The 24,989-nt window shown below is 39.8% G+C and overlaps 1 protein-coding gene across 8 annotated transcripts in view; it reads right to left on the bottom strand.

The window, feature by feature from the left end:
* Positions 1-12,956: 12,956 nt before the first annotated feature.
* Positions 12,957-24,989, bottom strand: part of UBR5 (ubiquitin protein ligase E3 component n-recognin 5) — a 100,111-nt gene continuing 88,078 nt past the window's right edge. For all 8 annotated transcript variants that reach the window (XM_088149063.1, XM_088149066.1, XM_088149065.1 and 5 more), the window contains 11 exons: positions 24,548-24,662; positions 23,997-24,141; positions 22,756-22,886; positions 22,051-22,111; positions 20,556-20,731; positions 20,259-20,343; positions 19,318-19,473; positions 19,009-19,122; positions 18,117-18,261; positions 17,474-17,559; positions 12,957-16,436 (listed from right to left, as the gene is read on the bottom strand). In XM_088149063.1, coding sequence (XP_088005189.1) covers positions 16,224-16,436; positions 17,474-17,559; positions 18,117-18,261; positions 19,009-19,122; positions 19,318-19,473; positions 20,259-20,343; positions 20,556-20,731; positions 22,051-22,111; positions 22,756-22,886; positions 23,997-24,141; positions 24,548-24,662 — 1,427 coding nt within the window. In that variant the 3' untranslated portion in view covers positions 12,957-16,223. The remainder of the gene's footprint in view (positions 16,437-17,473; positions 17,560-18,116; positions 18,262-19,008; positions 19,123-19,317; positions 19,474-20,258; positions 20,344-20,555; positions 20,732-22,050; positions 22,112-22,755; positions 22,887-23,996; positions 24,142-24,547; positions 24,663-24,989) is intronic.

The raw sequence follows: 24,989 nt of genomic DNA, 5'->3' as shown, positions 1-24,989 counted from the left end.
TCATATTTCAACATCCTTCCTTCTGTCATCCAAGCAGCCGCCTGCTGACTAAGCACACTTAAGATCTGATGGGTTGAATGGACAATCACGGGGCTCCCAAAAGTGAGTTTTTTCCCTTCTGTCACTAGCACAGCAGCGGCAGCCACTGCCTGCACACAAGTCGGCCATCCCCTCACCACTGGTTCTAGGGCTTTGCTCAGGAAGGCCACTGGTTGATATTTCCCAGCCCGTCTCTGAGTCAGCACTCCAATGGCAGTTCCCCCATGGGCTGTAACGTATAGGTGAAAGGGGGGGCCAAGTTCGGTAGAGCCAGAGCCGGGGCCGTCACCAGGCTCCTTCGTAATTCTCCCCACTTCTCTGTGTCCCCGTCTGTCCATTCTACCCTGTCAGATGATCCTTTCAACTTCTCATACAGAAACTGAGCCTTGCTCATGTACTCATCTATCCATAGCCGGCAATATCCTACTAGACCCAGAAACCGCCGCACCTCCGTTTTAGTATGAGGGGGCTTCAACTGCATTATCCCCTGTATCCGAGAAGGATCAATCAACTTCTCGCCCTTCCGGAGTACATGTTCTAAATACTTGACCTCCCTTTCCACAAATTGGACCTTCCCTTTTGACACCTTCAATCCTTCCTCAGCCAACCAGTTCAATAAAGCCACTGAGTCTTCTCTCACCTTTACTTCCTTCTCTCCAGACACCAACAAATCATCCACATACTGCAGCACCCGAGAACCCCCAGGGGCCCGGAACCCCTGGAGTTTCTCTTCCAATGCCTGTCCAAACAAGAGGGGCTCTCGGTGTACCTCTGGGGCAGCACCGTCCATCTCAGTTGTTGCTTCAGCCCACGCCTCCCATCCCGGGACAGCGGGTATTGGGCTTGCCACAAACCCGTCACCCCTGGTTTCAAGGGGATGCTAATTGGGGCGATGCGAAACCGACCCGCCCCCCCCTCCCCTGCCCATACCTCAGGGTTCACAACCTCCACGTCCGCCTCTCGCAACAAACACATCCTTTCTGCCTGTTCCACATTCCACAGCTCCACTACTAGACTACCCATTAGATCCCTTCCCAGCAAGTTCACTCTCGCCTGTGGGATCAGTAACACATCTGCAGTTACCTCCTTCCCATTCCACTCCAGTCTCACTCCCTCCAGTACGTCTGCCTTGACCGGAGAGCCTCCCACCCCCATCACCGATACCGACGTGCCCCGGGATTTTCGCAATCCCTGGGATCGGTTGGCACAGCGATGTTCGAGAGGCTCCGGTGTCCACGAGGAACTGCTGTTCCTCGCCAGTGGGACCCACCGTGATGTTTACCAAGGGTTCCCCGTGGGTCCCGGTTGGGGAACCATGACCCCCTAGTCGTACAGGGGGAAACTCCTCTCATGTTCTCCCGATGTTCAGCATTATTGGGATCCCAATTTGGGTCTGCCAGAGGGAATTTAGTATCTGCGGCCGGGGCATTTGGGACATTTGCATTCCTTTGCTCCCAAGCCCCGAGCGCAGCTCGCCAAATCTGGCCCCTCTCTTCTGGCGTATAGAGGTGGGCTAAAATGTAATTCAGTTCCCCCAGGAGTATTCCACCGGGCCGAGAAAAAGTTCCAATTGTTCGGCGGCGGTATGGGCGTTCTCTTGCATACGAGGGAGGGTCTTTTTTTTTTTTAATTCCCTCAACTCACTGGGTTTGATGGGAACCGTTACGTAACTGGTGACGGTCACCCCCTGTGCGTTCGTTCCGTTCGGGACTTCCCGGACAGGGAAGGCACTGGCCGACCTTAGAATAAAGGGCAAGTTCTGAATGTCTTGGTTCAGCTGGTCCAGCTCTTTCCGCAGCCCGGGATAGGGTGGGGGTGCCGGAGGGGGAGCGGTAGGAAGAGGAGGAGGAGGAGGAGGTGGCGGCCCCCATTGAGGTCCAGTCAGCCAGAGGTCCTCCTCATCTTCCTGTTCTTTTTGGACAAAAATTTTGGCTAACTTGGGTCGAGGCCCCTCCCAATGAACATGGAACCAGACTTCCACATAGGGTTCCTGTGTTAACATTTTATGCTCCACAATGTAGTTTTTTTTTTTTTTTTTTTAGTTGGGTCACCCAGTAATTACTGGGGATTCCAAGAGTATCCCAATGGTAGGGGAATTCGGGGTCCACTAGTGGATATTTTGGCCATTCTTTAGTGCACAAAGTTATCATGGTCGGTTTTTCCAGACCCCTGGTGAATGGACACAACCAGGGTGTCTCCCATTGTTGCAACAATTGTCCTAATGGAGAATCCGTGGGGATTCCCCCTACTGCGTTTTTCCCACTGGCCCCTGGCCTTACACTCTTACTCTGCGCCTTACCCATCCTTCCTGACTACGTTTCCCACCTTACAGAAGGTCCCGGACTCTTCTGTCCCCTTGCGGCGTCCAACGCCTCGTAACCACGCTAATCTCCCCGAGATTATGGGTAGGCTGTACTCACCAGACCTCCCGGAGGTCCCCTCGTCGGCCGACTTCCTCTTTACTTCTGTCTGACTGGCGATTGGAGTCCCGTCCTGGACCCGACTCCGGGGAAAACGGGAGACACCTCAACGGGGTGTTACGGCCGATTACTCACCGGTTCCCCACAGTCCGGTCCACGTCGAGGACTCCTGGCTGGCTCGCCAATTTTGTCAGAAAACGACAGACACGGGTTCGGTTATCCAGTAGACAGAAGTTTTTATTGGGCACGTTTGCAAAGGTGGGTCCCTCCCGCAGCAATGGAGGAACCCCGAAGCAAGGTCTGACAGGTTTTTATACCCCCTATCTGTCCTCCCCCTCCTACGAGGGCTTGGCTCACAATCTCACCTTTTTACCGCCCCGGAGCGCTGCTAATTAACCGCAAAACCGCAGACATTCCACTTTCCGAATCCAATCAGCGCAATACACATTCCAATCCCCACTTGACCCAACAGCCGCCCCCTGCCGTTTCTCTTCACTCTGGAGCGAACGTGCCTCTTGCCTGCAGTCTTTCCTCCCTCCTGCCGTCCCTCTCCACTCTGGTGCGAGTGTGCCTTCTGCCCATCCTCCCTCCTGCCACCCCCCCAAGGCTGCCCCATGGTGCACAGCGCTCTCCCCTAGCAAACATGGTTCGTTTGAGGCCCTCACTTCTCCCTGCCTTCTCACATGAGGGAGGCAGTGGTGGGCATGTTGATGCCCGGGAGTGTTGCGCTGTAGGGCTTCACTACCAGCATCAATTGAGATTGAGTCACCAGTCCCACTGCAAAGCCTTAATCTTCATATCAGGCAGCAGAAAGTCTTGGCTTGACTAGGGGGCTCAGACAGCTGATTTAGGGTGTTGAGAAATGATAGAAGATGGTTCTTTAATTTATTCTTGTATTTTGACAGAAAGCATCTGGGATTTACTGCTTCAACTATACAGTAGCTCTAAGAAGCAGTGTGCCTCTGAATACTATTTACTGGGGAACATAGTGCCTGCTTGTTACATCCCATAGGCTTTGTGATGGTTTATTCAGCTTTTCCATTGCAGATGTCTGTTATGAAATTTCCACTGGATCTGGGATAGTCTGAGTTCTTGGGTCATGAATTGTATCTATTATCCAACACATGTAAAGTGGTGCTTGCAAGCATTTAAGAATCAGTCAACAGTTTCACTAAAATTCAAATCCTTTATTTAAACCAGATTACTTTTACCACTACATTCTCTATGTCTTGACACATCTGACTATATACTGTTGTAGTGAGAACTATTGTCTGTTGTGTTCTAACCCTTCTAACCCTTCTCTAGAGTTCATCATGTACAAGACTACCCTAGACTTCAGCACTACCTACCTTCAGGTAGGTACCTTCAGCACCTACCCTACCCTAGACTTCAGCACTCTCTATGGAAAGCATGTCTGCCACTGCATTAATTCCCTTCCCTATCATTCATTTACCTGATAATGTCTCATATTTTTACAAAAAGTAGACAAAGTAGCTGTAGAGGGCAGAGGGAACAACCTTCAAGATCAGGAGGAAAAGCCACTACCGAGGCAAAAATCATACAAGCGTAGCATGAGCCCATTCCAAGAAATTTATTTGAGCAAACGTCTCAGATGGACCCCTCCCTAAGTCACATGAAGATGAAGTGAGGGATGAGGGAAGCACATTCAGACTTGAAAGATTATATTACTATGGTGGTTACAATAAAAGTACCTCTAGTCCTGTATGGCATTGGTTTTTTAGTCTGGTCTACCTTATAGGTAGCTCATCATGAAATCATCAGCTCATCATGAAATCCATGCACATAATATAAGATTTAAATATAACATAAATTTTAAAAAGCAATTAAAAATAAACAGTAATGCACCAGATTAAGGTTTTATAAAGGCATGTTGTTGTTTATTAAAACAAAACTAGAGAGTAAGGAGGATGGCCTTGACACAGAGAGGGGAGATTCCAGAGCAATGAGAAGTAAAACTGCTTAAGTCCAAACAAAGGAGGAATGTGAAAATGTCCCAGGCAGGTTTCTTGCTCTGATACACATCTTAGGGCTCACATAAGCATAGAATATGGTCCTGGATCTATTTCAGTGGAAGGCCCTGGAAAAGAAAGAGTTTTCAAAGGAAGCATATCAAGATGTGCAGACCTTCCCTTCAATTAGATATGGCAGTTGGTATGATGGGGTTGAGAGCCAGTTTGATGTAGAGGTTAAGACACCAGGCTAGAAACGTGAGTTCTTGTTCCACGTTAGGCATGAAGCCACCTGGGTGACCGCATCAGTCACACTCTCAGCCCTAGGAAGCAGGCAATGGCAAGCCTCTTCTGCAATCTTGCCAAAGAAACTGCAGGGACTTGTCCAGGTGGTCACCAGGAGTCACACTGACTTGAAGGCACCAAAAAAAAATAAATGATGAGGTTGGTTAGATGTTCCTTCTCAGATGGAGGTTATAGTGCAATCCTGTGGGTATTTACTCTGGTCAATTCCTGCTTTTCTTGCTAAGGCTCGCTTCCTAAAAGTGCATCTGGAATTTGCTCCTATCAGATAGTGATACCCAGCCATTTAGATGGTTTTAAAGGGAAATTGGACAAGTTAATGGACAACTGGGCCATCAGTTATTAATCTTGATGACTGTTTACCTGACCTCAAAAGGCCTTTAAATACCAGCTACTAGAGAGCAATAATAGGGGGGGGGGAGATAATCTCTGCTTCTTAAATTTCCAGAATGCATTTTGTTGACTACTATTGGATACAAAGTACTGACAGACTCTTGGCCTGATCTAGAATAGCTCTTTTTATGTGCTTAGATTCATTAGGACAACAAATAAATTGTCCAAACAATGTATTTCAAGGATATGCCAAATTACTTAGAATCATATTGTTGGAAGGGACTTTAGAGGGCATCCAGGTTCTGGTTGAAAACTTCCAGTGAAAGAGGACTCTCCACTTCATGTGATGGCAGCTTGTACAGCCAGGAAGCTCCACCTGAACTAGCTTTCTGGTAGTTTTAATACATATATTCTAGTCTTACCATCTGGAGTGGTAGAGAATAAGACAACTCCCACTTCTGTGTGACAACCCTTCTGTGTAGATTGCTATCATAACTCTCTTCAGTCTTCTTTTCTGAGGCTAAATATACCCAAATCCTTTAGTTCTTCCTCGAGCTTGGTTTTCAGGCTCTTCACAATCTTGGTAACATTCCTCTGAAGTTTCTCCAATTTGTCACTGTCCTTTTTGAAGAACGCTGCCCCAAACTCCACAGAATAATCCAAATGGAGCCTGTCTAGGGCAGAATAGAGTGGAACAATTACTTCCTGAGCTCTAGACTTCATGTTTTTTTATGCTGGCTTTGTTTTCTGAGCTGCCCAAGATTGTGGTTCATAATATGGGTGGCTTTATATGTCCTTTAAAATAAAGTTACATTCCTGTTAACTGCCCATAGTTGCTGGCAGCTGGGTGGCATATCAATTTAATATATTATTATTGTTGGGCACACAGTTGTTGGACCCAAAACAGGGTTCTTGCCTGAAGACGACTGCCAATAACTTTGCCAGACACAAGAAACCTTTAGAAGTTTCCTTTATTGTTGTGCAGCAGTAAAGGGGCTACCTCTGTCAAAAGAGGCACACCGAACACAAGGAACTTGGATTTTTTATACACTGAGTTCAAGAAAACAGAGTCAAAAGGAAGGACAATGATTGGTTAGGAGCCTCTTTATGACCTTGTGCATCTGGCATCCCGTTATCAGGGAAGGGTCTCTAAGTTAGTTTGCATATATCTCTTTCTCACTAAAGGGAAGGGTACCGATTCTCTCTCTCCTAGCAAAGGGAGAGGCAAAAGAAAAGGGAAATTACAAGCTAATTCCTTTGTGCCTTGGGAGGTTTTAGATATGGGCTGCCACATGCCTGCCCTAAAGACAGATGGGTCACTAAGATCAAAAGATCCATTATAGGTTATGGCTGGGAGGTTCTTGCTTTTCCACAAGAATCACACGTACAGTACTTCCCCATTTTGTGCCCCTCACAGCCAAATGTTTAGACTGGATTTGGCATTTTTATCCACCTATCGAGTCCTTCCCAAGGACCTGGGATAGGCAGATGTTGTTTGATGGTGTTAAAGGTATCGTCGCAGGATATAAGCTGTTCCAAATAAAGCTGCCGTTTGCAATTGACTAATGGTGATTTTGTCAGTGCCGATGGTCTTCAAGTGGCAGTTCTTTGCTTTCTTTTGCCATAGTTGTTCTATTTCTATTTGCAGGTCTTTGTATTTTGTGATTTTCTCCAGTTCTTTCTCTTCTATTCTGCTGTCTCCAGGTATTGCAATGTCCACTATCCAGACTTTTTTGTCTCTCTTATCAACAATTGTTAATTCTGGGGTGTTGTGTGGCAGGTGCTTGTCTGTTTGAATTCTAAAGTCCCAGAGCATTTTAGCTTCTTCCTTTTTTATTACTTTATCTGTTTTGTGGTTCCACCAGTTCTTGCTTGCAGGCAAATGGTGTTTCTTGCAGATATTCCAATGCGCCATTGTTGCTACTTTGTTATGCCATTGTTTGTAATCAGTCTTTGCAATCTTCTTGCAGCAGCTAACTAGGTGGTCCACTGTTTCTTCAGCTTCTTTGCAGAGGTGGCATTTGCTGTCTCTTGCTGTCTTCTCAATGCTGTCTTTGTATGCATTTGTTCTTAAGGCTTGGTCTTGTGCAGCCAGAATTACCCCCTCTGTCTGTTTCTTCAACTTTCCTGCTCTTAGCCATTCCCAGGTCGTCTTGTTATCTGCTTTGCCTGCTAGGTTTGTGTGTGTGTGTGTGTAATACTTTGCCTTGCCATGTCTCTCTTTATTCTTCATTTGGTCTTTCTTGTAGGCCAGTTTGGTCTCTTCAGTATTCAGTAAGCCTTCATGGTGTACTAGCTTCAGTGCATCTTCTTCACTGTCCTTCAGATATTCTTCTAATGCCCTTTTTTCTTCTTCAACTGTGTGGTGTACTTGCAACATTCCATGCCCACCTATGCTCTTTGGTAAGTAGGGTCTGTCAACATCGCTGCATAGAAAAAGGGCATGATTCATTGTCATTTTTCTGGTCTTCTTATCCAGGTCTTCTAGTTCTGCTTGAGTCCAGTTCACTATTTCAGCTGTGCATCATTAGACTGGAATTGCCCAAGTGTTAATTGCCTTGCTGGTATTTCCTCCACTGAGTTTGGACTTTAAGATCTTCTTCATTCTCATGATGTATTCACTACTAACCTTCTTCTTGGCTTCAATGTATTGTCGTTGGTCACACAGTCAGCCAGTTTCGACTGGATTTGGCATTTTTATCCACCTATCAGGTCCTTCCCAAGGAGCTGGGATAGGCTGATGTTGTTTGATGGTGTTAAAGGATTATTATTATTATTATTATTATTATTATTATTATTATTATTATTATTATTCACACAGTCAACCAGATGTTTAGACTGGATTTGGCATTTTTATCCTATTATTATTATTATTATTATTATTATTATTATTATTATTAAACCAGGTTTCCCCTACCCTATACCTGTGCCCTGCATTTTTCTTACCCACATGCAGAACTTTACATTTCTCCCTGATAAATTCTATCTCATTAATTTTAGTCTACTACTCAAGCTTTTCTAGATCTTTTTGAATATTCTTTCATCTGTATCTGCAAAGTTTGTCAGTGTCCCCTCAACTCTTTCACCCGTGTCATTGATAAAATACTGAACAGCATTGGGCCAGGCAGAACCCAATGGTACTCCACTTGATTATATCCCTCCAAATTGAAAACAGTCATTAATGAGAACTGGTTGAGTGCAGTCATTCAGCCAACTGTGGGTCCATCTAACAGTATCATCTAACCTATATTTTACCCTTTTATTAAGGAAAATATGATAGGGCACTCAGTTGAAGGCTTTGCTGAGGTACAGGTACACTACGTCTATGGTATTCTTACTAAGGAAGTAAGCCTATCAAAGGAAGGAGGTAGTTAATCCAACACAGTTTGTGTTCAATCCATACTGTCTCCTTTAATTGTAACATGCTTATCCAAGTCTACAAACATGCTGCATAATAATCTTTGAGGCTCTTGCCCAGCAAAGATGTCAAGCTGAAATGTCTGTAGTTTTCTGGATCTTTTCCTTCTTTTTGAAGATGGAAATGACAGCTGCTCTCTTCCATCTTCTAGGAGTTTTCCAAGATTCCTGAAAAGGTTTCTACAATCAGTCCCGTTCATTCCTTCAGTACCCTGGGATGTAATCCATCTGGCCCTAGAAATATGAATTTGTTTAAATTAGCCAAATTCTCTCCTTGTCTAACCTAAGATGCAGTTTCCTGTTTACCCAGTGGCATAACAATAACCACCTAGGGCTTCATTTCTCTTCTGAGAGAAGACAGATGTAAAATAAGAATGAAGAAGTTAGATTTGTTCTCACCACCCTCCATTACAGCTTCACCACTTCCTTCTTGCAATGGATTTAAGCCTTTTTCGGCTTTTCTTTTATTTCCAACATACCTTTTAATTTATTTATTGTTGTTTTTGTTATCTTTTGCAAGACTCTGTTCTTTCTGAACTTCAGCCTCGTTACAATTTAGCTTGGTTTAATAGACAGCTGGACTTTTTTGATTTCCTGTATTGATACAATACAATTTCTTGCTGGGAATTACCAACTCCACATATCTGGAGGGCATCAGCTTGGAAAAATCCTGGTAAGTAAGGTGTTTTGTTTTGTTTTTAAGCCAGATAGAGAACAAAGGTAAACTTTAGAACTAAAGATCAACAGCAGGCAGTTGTCCTTGCTGTAATGCCCAAATCTCTTTTCTGGGTGATATGCCTAAGTAAGTAGTTATAGAAAAATAGTTGATGGTAGATGTTATAGTAGCCAGTTTTCTAAGATATTAAAACTGGAATAGTGTTCTCAAATTAGGATTTGCTAAATCTTATTAAATAACTCTCCAGCAGTGAGGCAACTAACTTGTAAAAGTGCTGGCAAATTAATCCTGTTTATATCTTCTTATATATGGATGTACGATGCTGTAGCATATCGTTTTTCAAATGACTATCATACAAGTAACTTGTGCTGTGTGCTCAAGGAAGTTTTAGAAATCTCCAAAACCTGTTTGTGCTATCTAAAACTGATTACTATATGTGGGTTGATTTTCTGAGAAGCACAGGTATTTATTAAAAATGCTTCCAACCTACAGAATATTCTGTTAACAAGTGCCACCATGCTATGAATTCCCACTGAGATAATTAACTATTAAACTAAGAAAGGAAGGATTAGTACAGTGTCTCTTGGGTGTGCTCTGAAGTCTGGTTCTATTCCTTGATGCTTCAGTAGTAAGTAACTGTGCCAGAAGCATCAATCTGTATCACCCATGTTTTTTCCTAGTGGTGCCCATTCTTGAGAAGCACTCTGAACACTTCGATATACGGCCCAATGGTTACTTCTGGATTTGACTGTTACAATCTCCTTTATGTGAGTCTGTCTCAGCATTGGACTCACCCACTTTTCCGTCTGGGAGGGGCATCCTTTAATTTTTTTTAAAAAACATGCACATTTGGCCTTGAGGGACATAGCCTATGATGTACAGTCATCACAACAGGGCGCAGGGCTGAAATGTTATACCCATTTTACAATTTTTCTAATGCAAATCGTGGTATTCATCCCAATTTACCTAAAAGAAAAAGCTATTGGATTTTAAATTATTTAATTAAAATTAATTTTAAATCTAAAAAATCCTGTGCAATTGTCCTTTACCTTCCACACTTTGGCGACTCAAATCTCCTTGGAGATTTCTCTTCCCCTCAAAATGTGTGCGTGTGAGACATTGTATACATGTGCCAGAAGCCACTCTCCAAAAAAGATTGAAGCTAGATTAAAAATCACCATTGAGTAATTGCAGATTAAATTTGTCTGTAAGATAATGTACATCTTCTATAAAATGTATTGATCCCTGGCTCACAGTCAGTCAGGGAGCTTCCATGATTGAGGGTGGACTAGAACCTCAGTCTGCTCCAGGTCCAGTATCTTCACCATTACACACAGGGGCTCATATAGAATTGTGCTAAATATTTGAAGATAGTGCTTTGCAAAAGCTTTTATGGCACTAAACTGAGTTGGTGGTCGTTAATGCACTAGCACTAGTAAGTGGTATTACTTGCCTCAGGAGACAGCCTATGATTTGGAGACCTGTAGGCTAGACTAGATACTTTGGGCACCTAATGAGAAGAGAGGACTCTTTGGAAAAGACCCTGATGCTGGGAAAGATGGAAGGCAAAAGGAAAAGGGGATGGCAGAGGATAAGTTGGTTAGATAGCATCACTGAAGCAATGAACATGAAACTGAGCAAACTCTGGGAGCAATGAAGGACAGGAAGGCCTGGCGTGATATGGTTCATGGGGTCACAAAGAGTCAGACACGACTTAACGACTGAACAACAACAGGCTAGACTGGGAGGTTAAAAAAAAGAGATTGAAAAGGCAATGGCAAAGCACTTCTGTATTGTTGCCAAGAAAATTACATGGATGTGTTCATGAAGTTCACCAGGAGCCAAACTTGACTTGAAAGGGACTTAACTTAGTTCAACATGTTTCTGCGTGAGATGTTGTATGAAGAAGTTCTCCAAAGATATGCTACTGATCCTAAGTTTTTTAAAAAAGTTTTTTACAAAGGTAAAAAAGCTTAACCACTTTAAATGCATGTTATTAGTTTCACTGCTTTTGCAATAGAGTATCTAAACAGAATAAACAGATTGTTTCAAATTGAGAATTACAAGAAATTTTCAATTGAAGATGACCACATTTTAGGGTTTGCAATAAAAGTTGTACAATATCAAAATGCTGCACAATTGCCAACAGGTCCTAGAAATGTTAGTGGTAAGGCTTCAATGTAGAACTTACATCTCTCAAATCCATTTCTCCATGTTTATCTTTAAAAACACTTTATGACTTTGTGGTTGCTAATGTTTAATGGTCCTTGAGTAAAACCTGAGGCATTTAAGTCTGGGTAGTAACCACACTGAAAGCCACCAGAAAAAAAATGAAATTGCAGAATTACCATCACTGCAAAACGTTCAGTCCCTCTCTGCCCTTGAGTAGACGTTCTGCATGATTTCTGACAATTCATTTTTATTCCATTAGACGTTTCTCCTGCCTTTCTAGGAGCCCAAGGCAGCTTGCAGGACTGTCTCTATTTTATCCCCATAGGATCCTGTGAGGTTGGTTGGGTTGAGCAAGAGTGACCGGCGCAGTTATCCAGTGAATTTCCACGGGGGATTTAAACCTAGATATCTCCAGTCTTAGCCCGACACTTTAATCACTACATCATGCTGGCTGAGAGCCCAGACAGGCACTTTTAAAAAAAATTCAATAATAAGTTTAAAGTATAAGAACATAGAACAGCTATCAACCCTGATACAGGTCTGCAGTGTAGATGTCTTAGATATACAGTGGTACTTCGGGTTACGAACGCCTCTGTTAACGAACTTTTCGGGTTACGACCAGCTCCAGCTGCAAAAATGTACCTCGGTTTGCGAACTCCGCCTCGGGGTACGAGCAGGATACATGGCCATTTTCCCTCCCGTGACACGGTCCGCGGCCATTTTCCGCCCGACATGTGGTCTGCGGCCATTTTTCCGCCCGACATGTGGTCCACAGCCATTTTTCCACCGACACGTGTCCGCGGCCATTTTCCGCCCGACACATGGTCGTAGGGAGGGGGACTCTCCCTCCAAGCAATAGCCGCCTCCCTGTCCTCCACGCCAGAACGGATTAATGGTAATTACATTGAACCTTATGGGGAAATTTCCTTCGGGTTGCGACCAATTCGGGTTGCAGCCAGAATCACAGAACGAATTAAGTTCATAAACCGAGGTTCCACTGTACTCCTGCCTGCAAGCTCTAAAGTTACAACTGATCAGACCAATGTTTCTCAACCTTGGCGGCTTTCAGATGGGTGGACTTCCAACTCCCAGAATTCTCCAGCCAGCCTTTCTGGGAGAATTCTGGGAGTTGCAACTCCACCCATCTGAAAGCTGCCAAGGTTGAGAAACACTGTATCAGACAGTTCTTGCAACTTTTATTCCCTATCTCACTCATAATATATTCACCTTTTCCTTTTTTTTAAACAAAACCCTTTTCTTATTGTAATGAAACACAGAATATAGAAATTCCAAATTATAACTGTAGAAGATATGAGTCTCTTGCTACGATTAAGTGCTTTCAAAGGCTTAAACACCTTATTCTGCTAATCTGGTCAGTCTATTTCTATTTGGATTCCTTAGAAAACTGGGAGTAAAACATTTATTTTTATCCATGCTCTCTCTACGGGTATTGATATCACTTAGGGGAAAATGATAAAGAAATCCAACAGACTAAAAGAACTAGTTGGACTAAGTAAATTAGATAGGCTACTGATGAATAAGTACAGTTCAACTAGCATACAACCACTAAACTGTTTGACTAGGAATTGGAAGATAACACAAATTTCTTCAGCAATAACATGCTTTATTGGTGCCTGGCCTGCTGCTTTGAACAATTCAAGTATTGATTTATCTATAAAGCATAACAAAACTTAGGATATAGTATCTAAAGGATTACCCACACACTAGCTTGATGGTTGATCTTCAGCTGCCTCCATCTTCTGAACTGCACATGTGACAGGAACTGAATGGCAGCGCTCATGCTATCCCTGACAGGTAGTAATATTGACACACATGCTCAGTTATACATACATAGCGCTAGCAACCAGATTAAATGAGGCTTCTTAATTGTTTACAGATCTGCATAGGTTTCACCATTTCATATTTTGTTTATCTGATTCTTGCAAAAACAAAAAGCTGGTCTGATCAAAAGACAGTGGCCCTAATTAACAGATGTACAGACTAACTTGACTTTGCCTCAAATTAACATTAGTCTGAAATGCTAAAATGTGGGCAACATACAGTAAAACATTCTGAATGTGCAACAGTTCATTGGGACACATAAGCGGTAGTGCTTAATCATTTCTTGTGCTTTCTGTTTGCATTGGTTTCAGAAGGAATGACTTCCAGCTACTAAAGTACATCTTGTTACAAAACCAAGGATCCATGGATCAAGAGAGTCCCAAAGGACTTCACAGGGTTATCATGTCAACTCAATTGTCATAATTTCACCAAGCCCAATTGGCTCAGTAGCGTCTGAGGGAAAAAAGTAAACCAAATTCTAGCTGTTAAAAAGAACAGGATTATCAAAAGTGAGGTGAAATTCAACACAATATTGGAAAGCTTTCCTATCACTTTTCTTGCCATATATTTAAAATAAACTAATTTAAGCCACACAGTAATGCGGTGTACAATTTTAATAAGCATTTCTTATTAAAAGCTTGATAATGTTCAAATATACAGAGAAAAGCTATTTATATAGCTACATATACATCTTGAGTCAAAGACTACAACATAAATCATTCTAGCTTTCCCCTTGGCATTAGAGTATCAGCAAAGTGTTGTATGTGTGTGTTTGTGTGTAGATATATATATAGATATATATAGAGAGATATATGTGTAGCTATATCTACACACACACACACAGACATATATATAAGCTACTGTATAGGCCTTGTGAACTTCTGTAATTTATTCTGCTGTGACTGTTGTAAAACAATTGTGTTATATACAGAGCTATACATATAACATAGGGATATGCTAGATATACACAGGTTATATATAACAATATTTTACAATATACACAGCCTTTCCTAAAAGGGCTTTGGAGAATATTAACTTTATTATGCCTCAACTCTTCTGTGAGGTAGGTAGCTCTTTTCTTTTTTTTTTAATTACAGAATGCAAGAGGCTCAGACATTAAGAAACGTGTTATAAGCCACTAGCAAATTCAAAAACAGAACCTGAATTCTATGCCAAACATGAAAAACTCCATCCTTATCCTTAAAAGGGCTGTCATTGGGGAATAATGATTTCATCAAAATGTGCAAGGGGAAAAATGGAAGCACCTGCTGTTTAATTTTTTAAATTGAGTAAGCCTGGCACAGTCAGCTTTTAAGAGAACAGTCTTCAGTCTCTCTACTACAGTGTTGTCCAAACTTGGCCACTTTAAGATGAGTGGACATGGCTGGCTGGGGAATTCTGGGAGTTGAAGTCCACTCATCTTAAAATGGCCAAGTTTGGACAACACTGCTCTACTACAAGGAGGTTTCAGTCGGGATTTTCACTGCCAAAACGATAGATGCTCTATAGAAGCAGGGTGCTGTTTTCAAGCTAAGGCAGAAAGAGGCATGAAAGTTGTTGGCATAGAGAAGAGGTGGTCCACTTTGGCAGAAATTCAGGCAAGTTCTTAATGATGTGCAATTTCCCCCCTGCCAAAACCCCACAGAAAAAAATACTTAAATTAACAAATCATTATAAAGAATTCCTGACTAATATCTAGTATGAGATGGAAAGTGTGAAATAACAAAGAATCTTCCTCTTTCCTACAATATGTTAGTACTCAACGAAATTGGATCTTAATATACTGAAATATTATTCACTAAAAATGCTTTAATAAAAAAAGCATTCTGTATGTGCACCACAATGCATTTGGCAAACTTTTTTATGCTAACTGAACAAGCTATATCTGATGAAAAGATTATATTTTGTGGGACCAGGCCATCTTAAATTTTCTGCTAACTGTAAAATGCAGGCTGAACTGCTTCTGTTTTAACTGAAGAGGAAGAGAAGTTTTATTCACTTACAAGGAACTTAATTGATAACTGTGGTGTGCAGTGGCAACTAAAAATATACAGGTCACATAAATAAAAACTATTTTTTCAGTATGACTTTGTAATTTATTAAAAACTGTAACAAGATACTTAAAAAAGGCTAGATACAAAAGTAGTTAAGCTGCTCACGAACATTAAATTTCTTCAAAATGTACCTTCAAATAATCATGATCTTATAAACATTTTACAGTTACCTGGTAGTGCCCAGGCTGAAAATTTAACCAGCTTGAGACACAGCAGAACAAGTGTCCAGATTTGAGCTGGAGGTGTAAACCTCCTGACTGACTGCTCAAAGAAAGAGGGATACAAAATGTTGATTGTAAACGATTAAATACTGTGCATTGGCTTCCTTCTTACGTACAAAAAAATTCTCACTAAGGTTATACAGACTACATGCAAAACATTAATGGTGGTATTTATTGTGCCAGAGTCCAGTGCAAGCAGACAAAATTGCAATGGCAGTGGTTTTTGTAAGCAAATGTGAATGATTTCAACTCTTAGCTCTAACTGGCAAGAACTTTTTACAAGTTCAATATACATGATGCACAACTGCAGCCAACCACAAACTTAAACACCATTAAAAAAAAAAAGTTAAAATAAACCACAGAACATACTTCATCTTTTATTTTGAAATTTCCTATTCCCTCTATACAAGCACCTTTGCTGAAACACTTTCCACAAAGGCAGCAGTGAATTTTTTAAAAAGAACATTTGACATATTTTCACCCCTTTTGCAAAAAGCTAAATCACAGTGTAATTTTCATATTGTTCTGCTGTCATCTTTGGCTGGGATTTGGCCAAGACGTTCATGACTAGCAAACGATCACAATCTAACATTGCCAGCGCTTCTTCAGCCCTTGGGTTGCAAACTTTGCTTGGGAATGTTGCATTTCATCATTGCAGTACCAGCAACAGGGAGCATGACAGCATTAACTTTCATAAACTTTTATAGACAAATGGAAACTCTACAAAAAATCTAGCTAGTAATAATTATACAGCAATACACACTTTTTTTAATAGTCTACACAAAACCAAAATTTTTGGTCTTAATGGCGAGTAGCAACTTCTGTTTAAGAATCTGTTTAGAAGAATAAAGTGGAACATAAAGGCGAGATATACATGTGTTTGCTGTAGGAAGGTGTTGATCATCTGGTGGTCTTATTGTGATGGATGGCATTGGCTGAAATCCTTCTTCACTAGCAGGTAATGATGGGCTAGATGTCCAAAAGTAAACCTAAGGGCCATAAAAAAACCCTGTTAACCCTTGAACAAACAAACTCATACACACTTCTGATATTAATCATGCTACACCCTGTAACAAATATAAAAAGAAAGAGAGCATCTTGAAAACAGCACTCAGATTTTTATATGGACAGCTTTTCATCTATCTCACTTTCTGTCCATATGATTTCCTTCCTAAGTGTCTGTAACTCCAAAATCTGTATACAGTGACATTAAAATGAATACCTATCAATTTCTTAAAGTGCTTAATTTTTAACAAAGATTTATGTCAATTAAATCTTTGTCTTAAAGAAAACTCCTTTGCTGGTGAACATTCAACTCAATTACACAGGTAATATTCAGGTGAAAACGCCACAGTTGCGCTGGGTGTGTTCTTCCCATTGTGTTTTTTATGTTGATTAGAGGTTTCATGGGTATTTAGGACTCTTACCAGCCTTACACATTTCCATAATTTAAGTTAAATGTACTTCAGATTGGAACTATAGGAACTATATTAGGAATGAGACACATCATTTCAACAAAGCTCCTTAGGATCTGATTCTTAACATTACTTTTGATTTCCACAAATAAGGGAATTTGTGTTCATATGGTGAATGCAGCACACTCTAGCAAATTTATTGCCATACTCTACTATTAATTTTATGTGAGCAACAAAAAGTAATCATCTCTAGAGACTTGGCCTGGGCTAAATACAAAAATGGGAATCAAAATACCTCCTTTCTAAGTATTTTCAAGGACTAGATGATTGTTCTGTATACTTTTTTCATTTTCCATGGAAAATTCCATGTCATATCACAAAGTGCTTTTCAAATTCCCTCATTTTGAAAAGAATTTGTAATGCCTCATATTGAAGAAATCCCAAATCTAAAGTCATTTGAGTGTATGGGATACAGGCCAAAATAAGAAAAAAATCTGGATAATAATAAGTGGGGATTGTATTTTTTTTAATTTTTCAAAGGATTTAAGGAATTTAACAATTAGATACTCAAAAGGTATGAATTATCCCCAAGGAAAATAAGTAATACTTACTAGATCTTGCCTTTCAGTCATACTCATCTTCTCTACTATGGACCAAAACCAACGTTTAAACTGCAAAAGTTTCTCAGCATTTTCTCCTATTAAAAATGAAATAAACTAATATTAAAAGCAGATAGCGCGTAGCATTACTTTAAAAAGTGAACTTATGGAAATACTTGAAATATACTAACCATGTATTAAATGCTACAGAAATAGTTTGATTCAATAGCAGTACTTTTTAGTTGGTTAGTAATACAATGTTCACTATAAAATTACATTTTTGCATTAAGCAAGTGATCAAGTCTCAATTAATTTTTAAAAAATCCAAAAATCATACCTGAAAAAAATAACCTGAACTATCATTTTTTAATTTGTGAAGAAGCTTCTTAGTAGGCACAGGATAAATACAACCAAGAAGCACTGGTGTATGGATTATACACAACTGTTTCCATTTCCCAGAAGAACAGACACTACTGACAGAACATGTTCCCACTAGGTCCCTTTCACATCTGCTCCAGAGGAATGAGATAAGCCTGCTTATGCAATATTGGATAACCCTACATACCTTATAAAACATTTTATTTTTTAATCAGTATGCAAATAAGCTGATAGGAATTTTATTATGGGGCAACTTGTAATCAAAACTACATTATACCTGACTCATCATTGAAAGAAGTAAAGCTGATTAGCATTTGCACGTTAACTTCACCACAGCCATTGACTAGAAGCCTGAAATCTTCTGCTGTCAAGTCTTCTAATGAATTCTTTGGGAGTACATCCAAAAGCCCCTTCCTCATTGCCTGAAAAAGCCACAATAAATACAACTTTAGCACTCAAATGCAAACTGGCGGGTTACAACACAACTGAAGATTTCTTGCTGTGATGCACAAGTCTTGCCATGTTCTTGCCATGTTCCAAGAACTGGAGCAACATCATCCCAGAACAATCCCTTGCTTCATCTCATCCAAACCTGGAGGTAAAATGGATGGGGTGACTTCCTCTGCATACTTATATAAAGATATTATTTTATGTTTCTGAATCAAGGGAACAAACTTGAAATTGTCCCGAGCCTTGGCAGAGCTACTCTGTGAAGTTTGGCTCATAAGAGAACCAGAATATTAGCTATCACAAGCTTTGGTTCAGCAATAAAAATTTAACTAAAAATGGATACATTTTTTGGTGCAAACTTTTTGCAGAAACAGAACAGCACAAAAATTAAGCAGAATCAAATGAGAAACTGAGTGAAACCAAAACTGATTGATAGATTTGCTCACCCTTATTCATAACCAGATCAGGAGGAACAACAGTGTTTGCTAATTCTAAATTTCACACAGGGCTAATGATTCTGATCCTGAGAAAAGTATTTCTGTCAAACATTTTCTGAATATACTACGAAACGTAGTATTTCATGGATGGCTTGAAAGTTGTTATCTATCCATTCCACAAGATATTTCTTTACAGATTATAGAACAGTACTAAGAAAACATTGTAAAAGCTCAGTGTCTTTCCAATGTAGCAAATTCCAAGAAGAATTTCACACCACTTACATGTAGAGGTTGTTCTGCAACTACTAACATTCTGTGTTCTGCATATTTACGGACATATTCATATACATTTTGAGGAGTGACTGGTATATTTACACCGTTGGAAATAAGTTCAACCTAGAAAAATGATGCAACACAGAATTATTTTTTAAATCTTATTAAAGGCTTCACAACCATCTCTTAACAATGACTCCTCTTATTCTTGCTTTTCATTACATTTACCACTGAAATTACTGAAGTATCTACTGATGTTCAGTTCACATTAAAAGAGATTCTGAGTAAGCAACATTGAACACAGCAATCTGCGCCTACCTGTCCTCCACCTTCCTCTTTGCACAAGTCTATTGCAAAAGCCAAGTCCATTGCTGCAAAAACAGCATCAGCATCTGTACTTTGGGAAGCGAGGATGAGTTGCCGTAAACTCTCATACATAACCGGATCAAAAAAGGCAAAATCATGCCAATTAACCTGAAAATAAAAAACAATCATGAAACTTTTACACGTGTTTCACTGTACAGGTAGTACAGTGAAGTTTATTGTTGGGAATTTTACAAGATTCTACAACTAGCATTCTTATATCTATTTTACGAGCAATAGTGTGCTCACATTTCCACTATTTGATCAAGAAAAGTTTGGCCTAGTTCACACACTATAATCTATAGTTAATATTCATGATTTAATGGACATTACAATGAGTATTATGCTTGCACAATCCATATTTGGCCTTCATAATGGTTTAAATTATAAATTCCTGTTACATCCCAACTAAAAAAAACATGTTTTAAATAAACCACAATATGAGCACAGAAGTTGACGGGAGTATACAAGCACGGGTGGGTTCTCAGGCTGATCCTTACATCTGATCTGGGCTTATGTCCAAAGTTTGTGACTTCCAGCAAACCAAAATAGGAATTCTAGTTTGTTTTGAAGATAGCGGCTTATTTTAGTTATTTGATGAAATTGCTGTTTAGAGGATTAGGAATGAAAGGATTAGGAGACAGCCTACAATGATCACACAAAAAATCACTTGATAACTTATTTGTAGGCTAGCATTATACCCAGAATGGAGCTTTTTGAAATATTCTTACCTTTTCTGGATAGATCTGACAATAAAGAAGGGACCAAACATTTTAAACAGAAGAGTGGAGGCCATGGGGGCAATGCCCATTTTGGCAGGCCCTACATTTTTAACTGAGCACAAATTTCATCAAATAATGCAGCAGCCCTATGCTTAATCACTAACATGTGCTTACCTTTCTGCCAAGAAGAACTTTTATTACATGTCGATTTAATGTGATCGGACATAGTTCATTTTGCAGCAAGCACAACCCTAGAATTCTGAAATCAGTAGAAAGCAGTTAATAGTTTAACTAATATTTTTAATATTAATATTTTAACAATATCAAAATAGGAGTATTAAGAAACAAAAGAACCATAACATTTTCAACATTTGGTTGAAAATCCCAATCTTCTTACAGTTATTGTTATATATACATTCTAAATTGTTTTTCTCTCACAAAACAATTCACTTATCTAGAGGACATTTTTACCTGCCAATATTTCTGAAACAATTCAGCCTGGCTTCTGTATTTTTGCCTGGCCTTGGTGTATAAAAACCACGTTTTCCAGGTTGATAAAAGAGTGGTGCATTGTCATCACCATCATCTGTATCATCTAATTCCATGTCCACAACGCTACGACTGGAACCATGTCGTTTTCTATTTTCCTTTTTTAAAAAGAAACACACAATACAGATAAAAACATTGTTTGCTATTTCCCTGTTAACAACTGACTTCTTTAGTACTGAACTGTGTATTAAAAATGTACCATTCAAAAAAGTGATGTAAACAAAGGCTAATGCTAATTTAATAACATACATCTATGCAATTGTCTAACAGTTTCTAAAACACGGACTCTGCTTTAGCTTTGTGTGTGTCATCCCTTAAAGCAAATAAAATAAAAAGTTGAAAAAATAATCTCTAACTAGATATCCAGATGTGCAAAGAAGAGTTTAGGCTTATGTGCTCTTATCAATCCAAAAGAAGGAAAGAACAAATGAACCAACAATAATTTGTAAGGAGGCAGCATACAAAATATTCTCTGGAATGAAACTAAGAAGAAAAATATTGTCTGAATGAGTTCACTACATGTCAACCCACAGACTTCATCGTAACACAGAATAGAGTTAATCTTATACCACCTCTTTCTTAGGTATAAAACTAAGATGAGTAAATGCTCGGGACAGAGACCATTTCTGGGCACAGGAACTTGTTACAGGTACCCCTCATTTAGTGACCACAATTGGGACCAGCAACTCAATTGTTAAGTGAAGTAGTCACTAAGTGAAACTGTGACTGTGCTTATAATCTTATTTCAGCTTTCCTTTGCTTTACAGACCTGTGAAGGTTATAAATGGGAGGACTGGTCGTAAAGTTACTTCTTCATCACTGTTGTAACTGTGAATGGTTGCTAAATGAGGCAGTTGCTAAACAAGGACTACATGTATGATCAATTTCCAGGGCAAAATTGAGACTGTAAATTACAAGAGCAAGTTGCAACAAGTGTGAAGGAATGGTTGGATGAAGGCCGCACTCAAGGAGATAAGCATTCCCTTAGCCCTCAACAGGAGCGTGGGAAGTTTAAGAAGATGAGACTGGCACCACCCTAAGGAATTCACGGTGTTTTGGCTTGCTGGCTTGGGAAGTTAGATTCAGTCTGGAGAGGTTTCTGTCTTGAGGTAGAAGCTAATAAATGCAACAGAACTGTATCTGCACTGTCTCAGGGAGTTCTTTGGGCTGAATCTGACAACAAGATGCTGCAATGTAGTGTCTCCTGTTCAGAATTCCAACTGCCATGCCCTCATGGAATTTGAGAGATTCTTTTATTGTTGTTAATTAATTTGTTAACTATGGGGATCCATATGATTTGTGGTCTCATGTATGTTACTAAAGGAATCTTTTTGGTAAATCGATTTCTCTATTTTAGATATTTCAGACATTTTTAAACAGTAAACTAATAAAGGCATTGTCTATAGAAGTTTCTTACTTGTACTTTATCAGAAGAATCCAACAAGCCAAGGTCTAGAATGCTGTCAGCTCCATTTTCCCTTTGAAAAAAACAAAAACCAATCACATTGAGCCAATATAATTTTTACAAATAGAGGACAGATGCTGCTGCTGCTGCTGCTGAAAAGCAGCAATCAGTGGAAGCTGCACTATTCATATTCCACCTAGAATGCATTGAGATCTCTTGGATTCCAACCCATTACTTATCACATCTACAGTATATTCTCCATTTCTTGCAGAAATTTCAAAGACCATACTTAGAATCTCTAAACACAGCACCACTATACAAACTGGTGGGCATAGGCACTGGGGGAAGGCAGGAGGACAATAAAACATATATTGGGAACAAATGTTGCTCTTTCTGTACTTGTGTTATAACACTGCACCAAGTACATAATGGAAAGAGCTTGTGTCATAATGTCACAACACACATTTCATCATTTTTGCTTGCTGTGGACTCTCCTTATGACAGAATAAGAGAGCCCCCTCCACCATCAAAAAAAGATTCAAAATTTTGAGTAATATCAGATGTCTTGTCCAAAATTTAGGGTGAGTTTTCATCCATTTGTTTATAAATAAGGGGGCGGCAGTCTAGATACCTTGGCTCCTATAGGTGTTCTGGAGCCAATCGTTACCATAGCTGAAATTAAAATGCACACTTTAATTCTCATTAATATTAATTTACCTTCCATGTGCAATGATGAGTTCCATAGCCTCATCCACTCTTGCTCGAAGAGAATCTTCACTTGCTAATAACAAAAGCAGCTGTGCAGGTGACAATTCCAATAGCATGCCTGTAATCTTGCTTGCAAATGCCTGAAAATATATAGGCTTTATCTTATTTTCCAACGTTTACATTCTTTTCCTTCTACCTAATTATTATCCTAGATAGGCAGAAAAAAATTCTGCTATCTGTGTGCTTCCCAATATATTAAAATTATGGGTAGAGAACCAGAGGTAAATGGGATGGATCTGGGTCCTGGAAACTTCTCTTCCAGACAAAGAGAAGGGCAAATCCAGATAGTGAAATATAATAGTGAAATCATGTGGAAATTGTGGAAAGATTCTTTTTCAGGGGTGCATTCCAATCACCAAGAGCACTCCAGTAAGTAAATCAGATTGGACTCAGAACAAATTCTATTCCAGCCTTAGATTTTTTTCTGGTTATTATTTTTTCTATCAGTGCTTCTATGTTTAGATTTGTTTTGTTTCCAGTTTCAGTTCACAGCCATCCTTCTCAGCCCTTCTGAATTTTTGTGCAGCAATAATTAAACAATTCCCTTCAACTTTCCAACCAGAGCCTTTCTGAGTATACATGCCACAAAGAGTGACAATGCTAGTTAAGATCCTACCTAAGGCAGGCCATTTTCTCTTCTTATGCACTGCAATGTTTACAAGATCCATGCTAACCCAGAAATTAGCTTTAATAGGAGGCTTTTTCAAGCCTAATGGCCATTAACTTGGCATACAAAAGAAAGAATAGCAGGTAAGTTGTGTGGGTGTGAGTGTGCCTAATCACTGTGGTTGGGCCTTGCCCAGAGGAAGCATGCGATCCCTGGATGTAACTTATACGATAACATAGTCATTGCACTGAATGCTGTACTCATCATTAATAGATGAGGCTCCTCCAAATGTAGATCTTTTTTTCATACATAGAAATTGCTTTGTTTAGCAGAAAGAGTAGGTCTAGAATGTATTATTTATATTGCAGCTATATGCATTAAATAAATAAATAAATTCTGCTGCAAATTGTGGCATGAAAGTAACATCTTCAAGACCGATGGCAGTAAATAGATTACAAAATATTCAAGGAAAAAGCAAGACAAAGAGTATAAAATCCCCAAATAGAGCATGTTAGAGTATTTTGTAGAAGAAAAACAATGTCCTCCCCGCCCCCAAGTAAAGAAACCCATAGACTAGGCTCACAGGTTGCATTGCTTGTACACGGGGGTAAAGTCTTTCACCGAGGGCCTGTCGATGTGCTGGAAGAGGATCAGGATCGTCACTAGGATTCCCTTCAGATGCAGGTCGAAAAGGTCTGGTGTCAATAGACAGCTGCCTTCTGAAATCCCTTTTAAAAGACACACACACTTTATCAGAAGTTATTGTTGTTCTGTATATGACCAAGACAGCATTTTGTGGGACTGTGTTGCAGAATAAAAAAAGGGACTTCTGTTCTATTAAAGCATACTGGCTAGGGAATTCTGGGAGTTGAAGTCCACACATCTTCAAGATGCTAAGGTTGAGAAACACTGTATTAGAGGGATAGGAAGTCAGCCTCTGTTACACCTTTTGTTTGTATCCCAATATAAGGCAGTACTTCCTGTTTATTTTTTTTCTTTAAATTGTTTTGAGTCCTTGATTCTGTAAAATATCTTAGAGATGTACATCCTGTTCTCAAGTATGATTCCCTATAACTAGACATTTGCACCAGAAAATTCTCTGAATAAAATTTGTATATTAGTGGAACAACTTACCTGTCTCTGTCTCTTCGAGAACCAGTTCGCAATCCACTACTGTTTCTCCTCATTTCTCTCTCCCGCTCCCTTTCCCGATCCCTCTCCCCTCTGTTCCGTAATCTCTGCATTAGACCTGAAGAGACAGTCAACGTTTGCACAAAATTTTTCAGATAACTATTACAAAGAGTCATGAATTGTGAGCTATATCAGTGAGGAAGCAGAATACAAAATTTAAGTTTGGAATCTCACTTTTACAAAAGATTTAAGAACTGATGCAACCACACTTTTTCATCCAATTTTACCTCCCCACTCCAACCAACATTTTAGAGTCCTCATTCAAAAAATATAATATACTGCAGGAACAAAATGTGAAGTTATGCCAACCCTATTCATGAATCCTTCTGTGCTTCAAACTGGTATGGAGTCTCAGGCCTTTACAATAGGACCAAATACATGTAAT

The sequence above is a fragment of the Python bivittatus genome, unplaced genomic scaffold (genome assembly GCF_059951505.1).
Source record: "Python bivittatus isolate LINGU-HERP-01145 unplaced genomic scaffold, Pbiv_v1 ctg000590_np1212, whole genome shotgun sequence".
In the NCBI taxonomy this organism is placed as follows: Eukaryota; Metazoa; Chordata; class Lepidosauria; order Squamata; family Pythonidae; genus Python; species Python bivittatus.
Note: the sequence above shows the minus strand (reverse complement) of the source record. Positions and strands in the feature narration are given on the sequence as shown.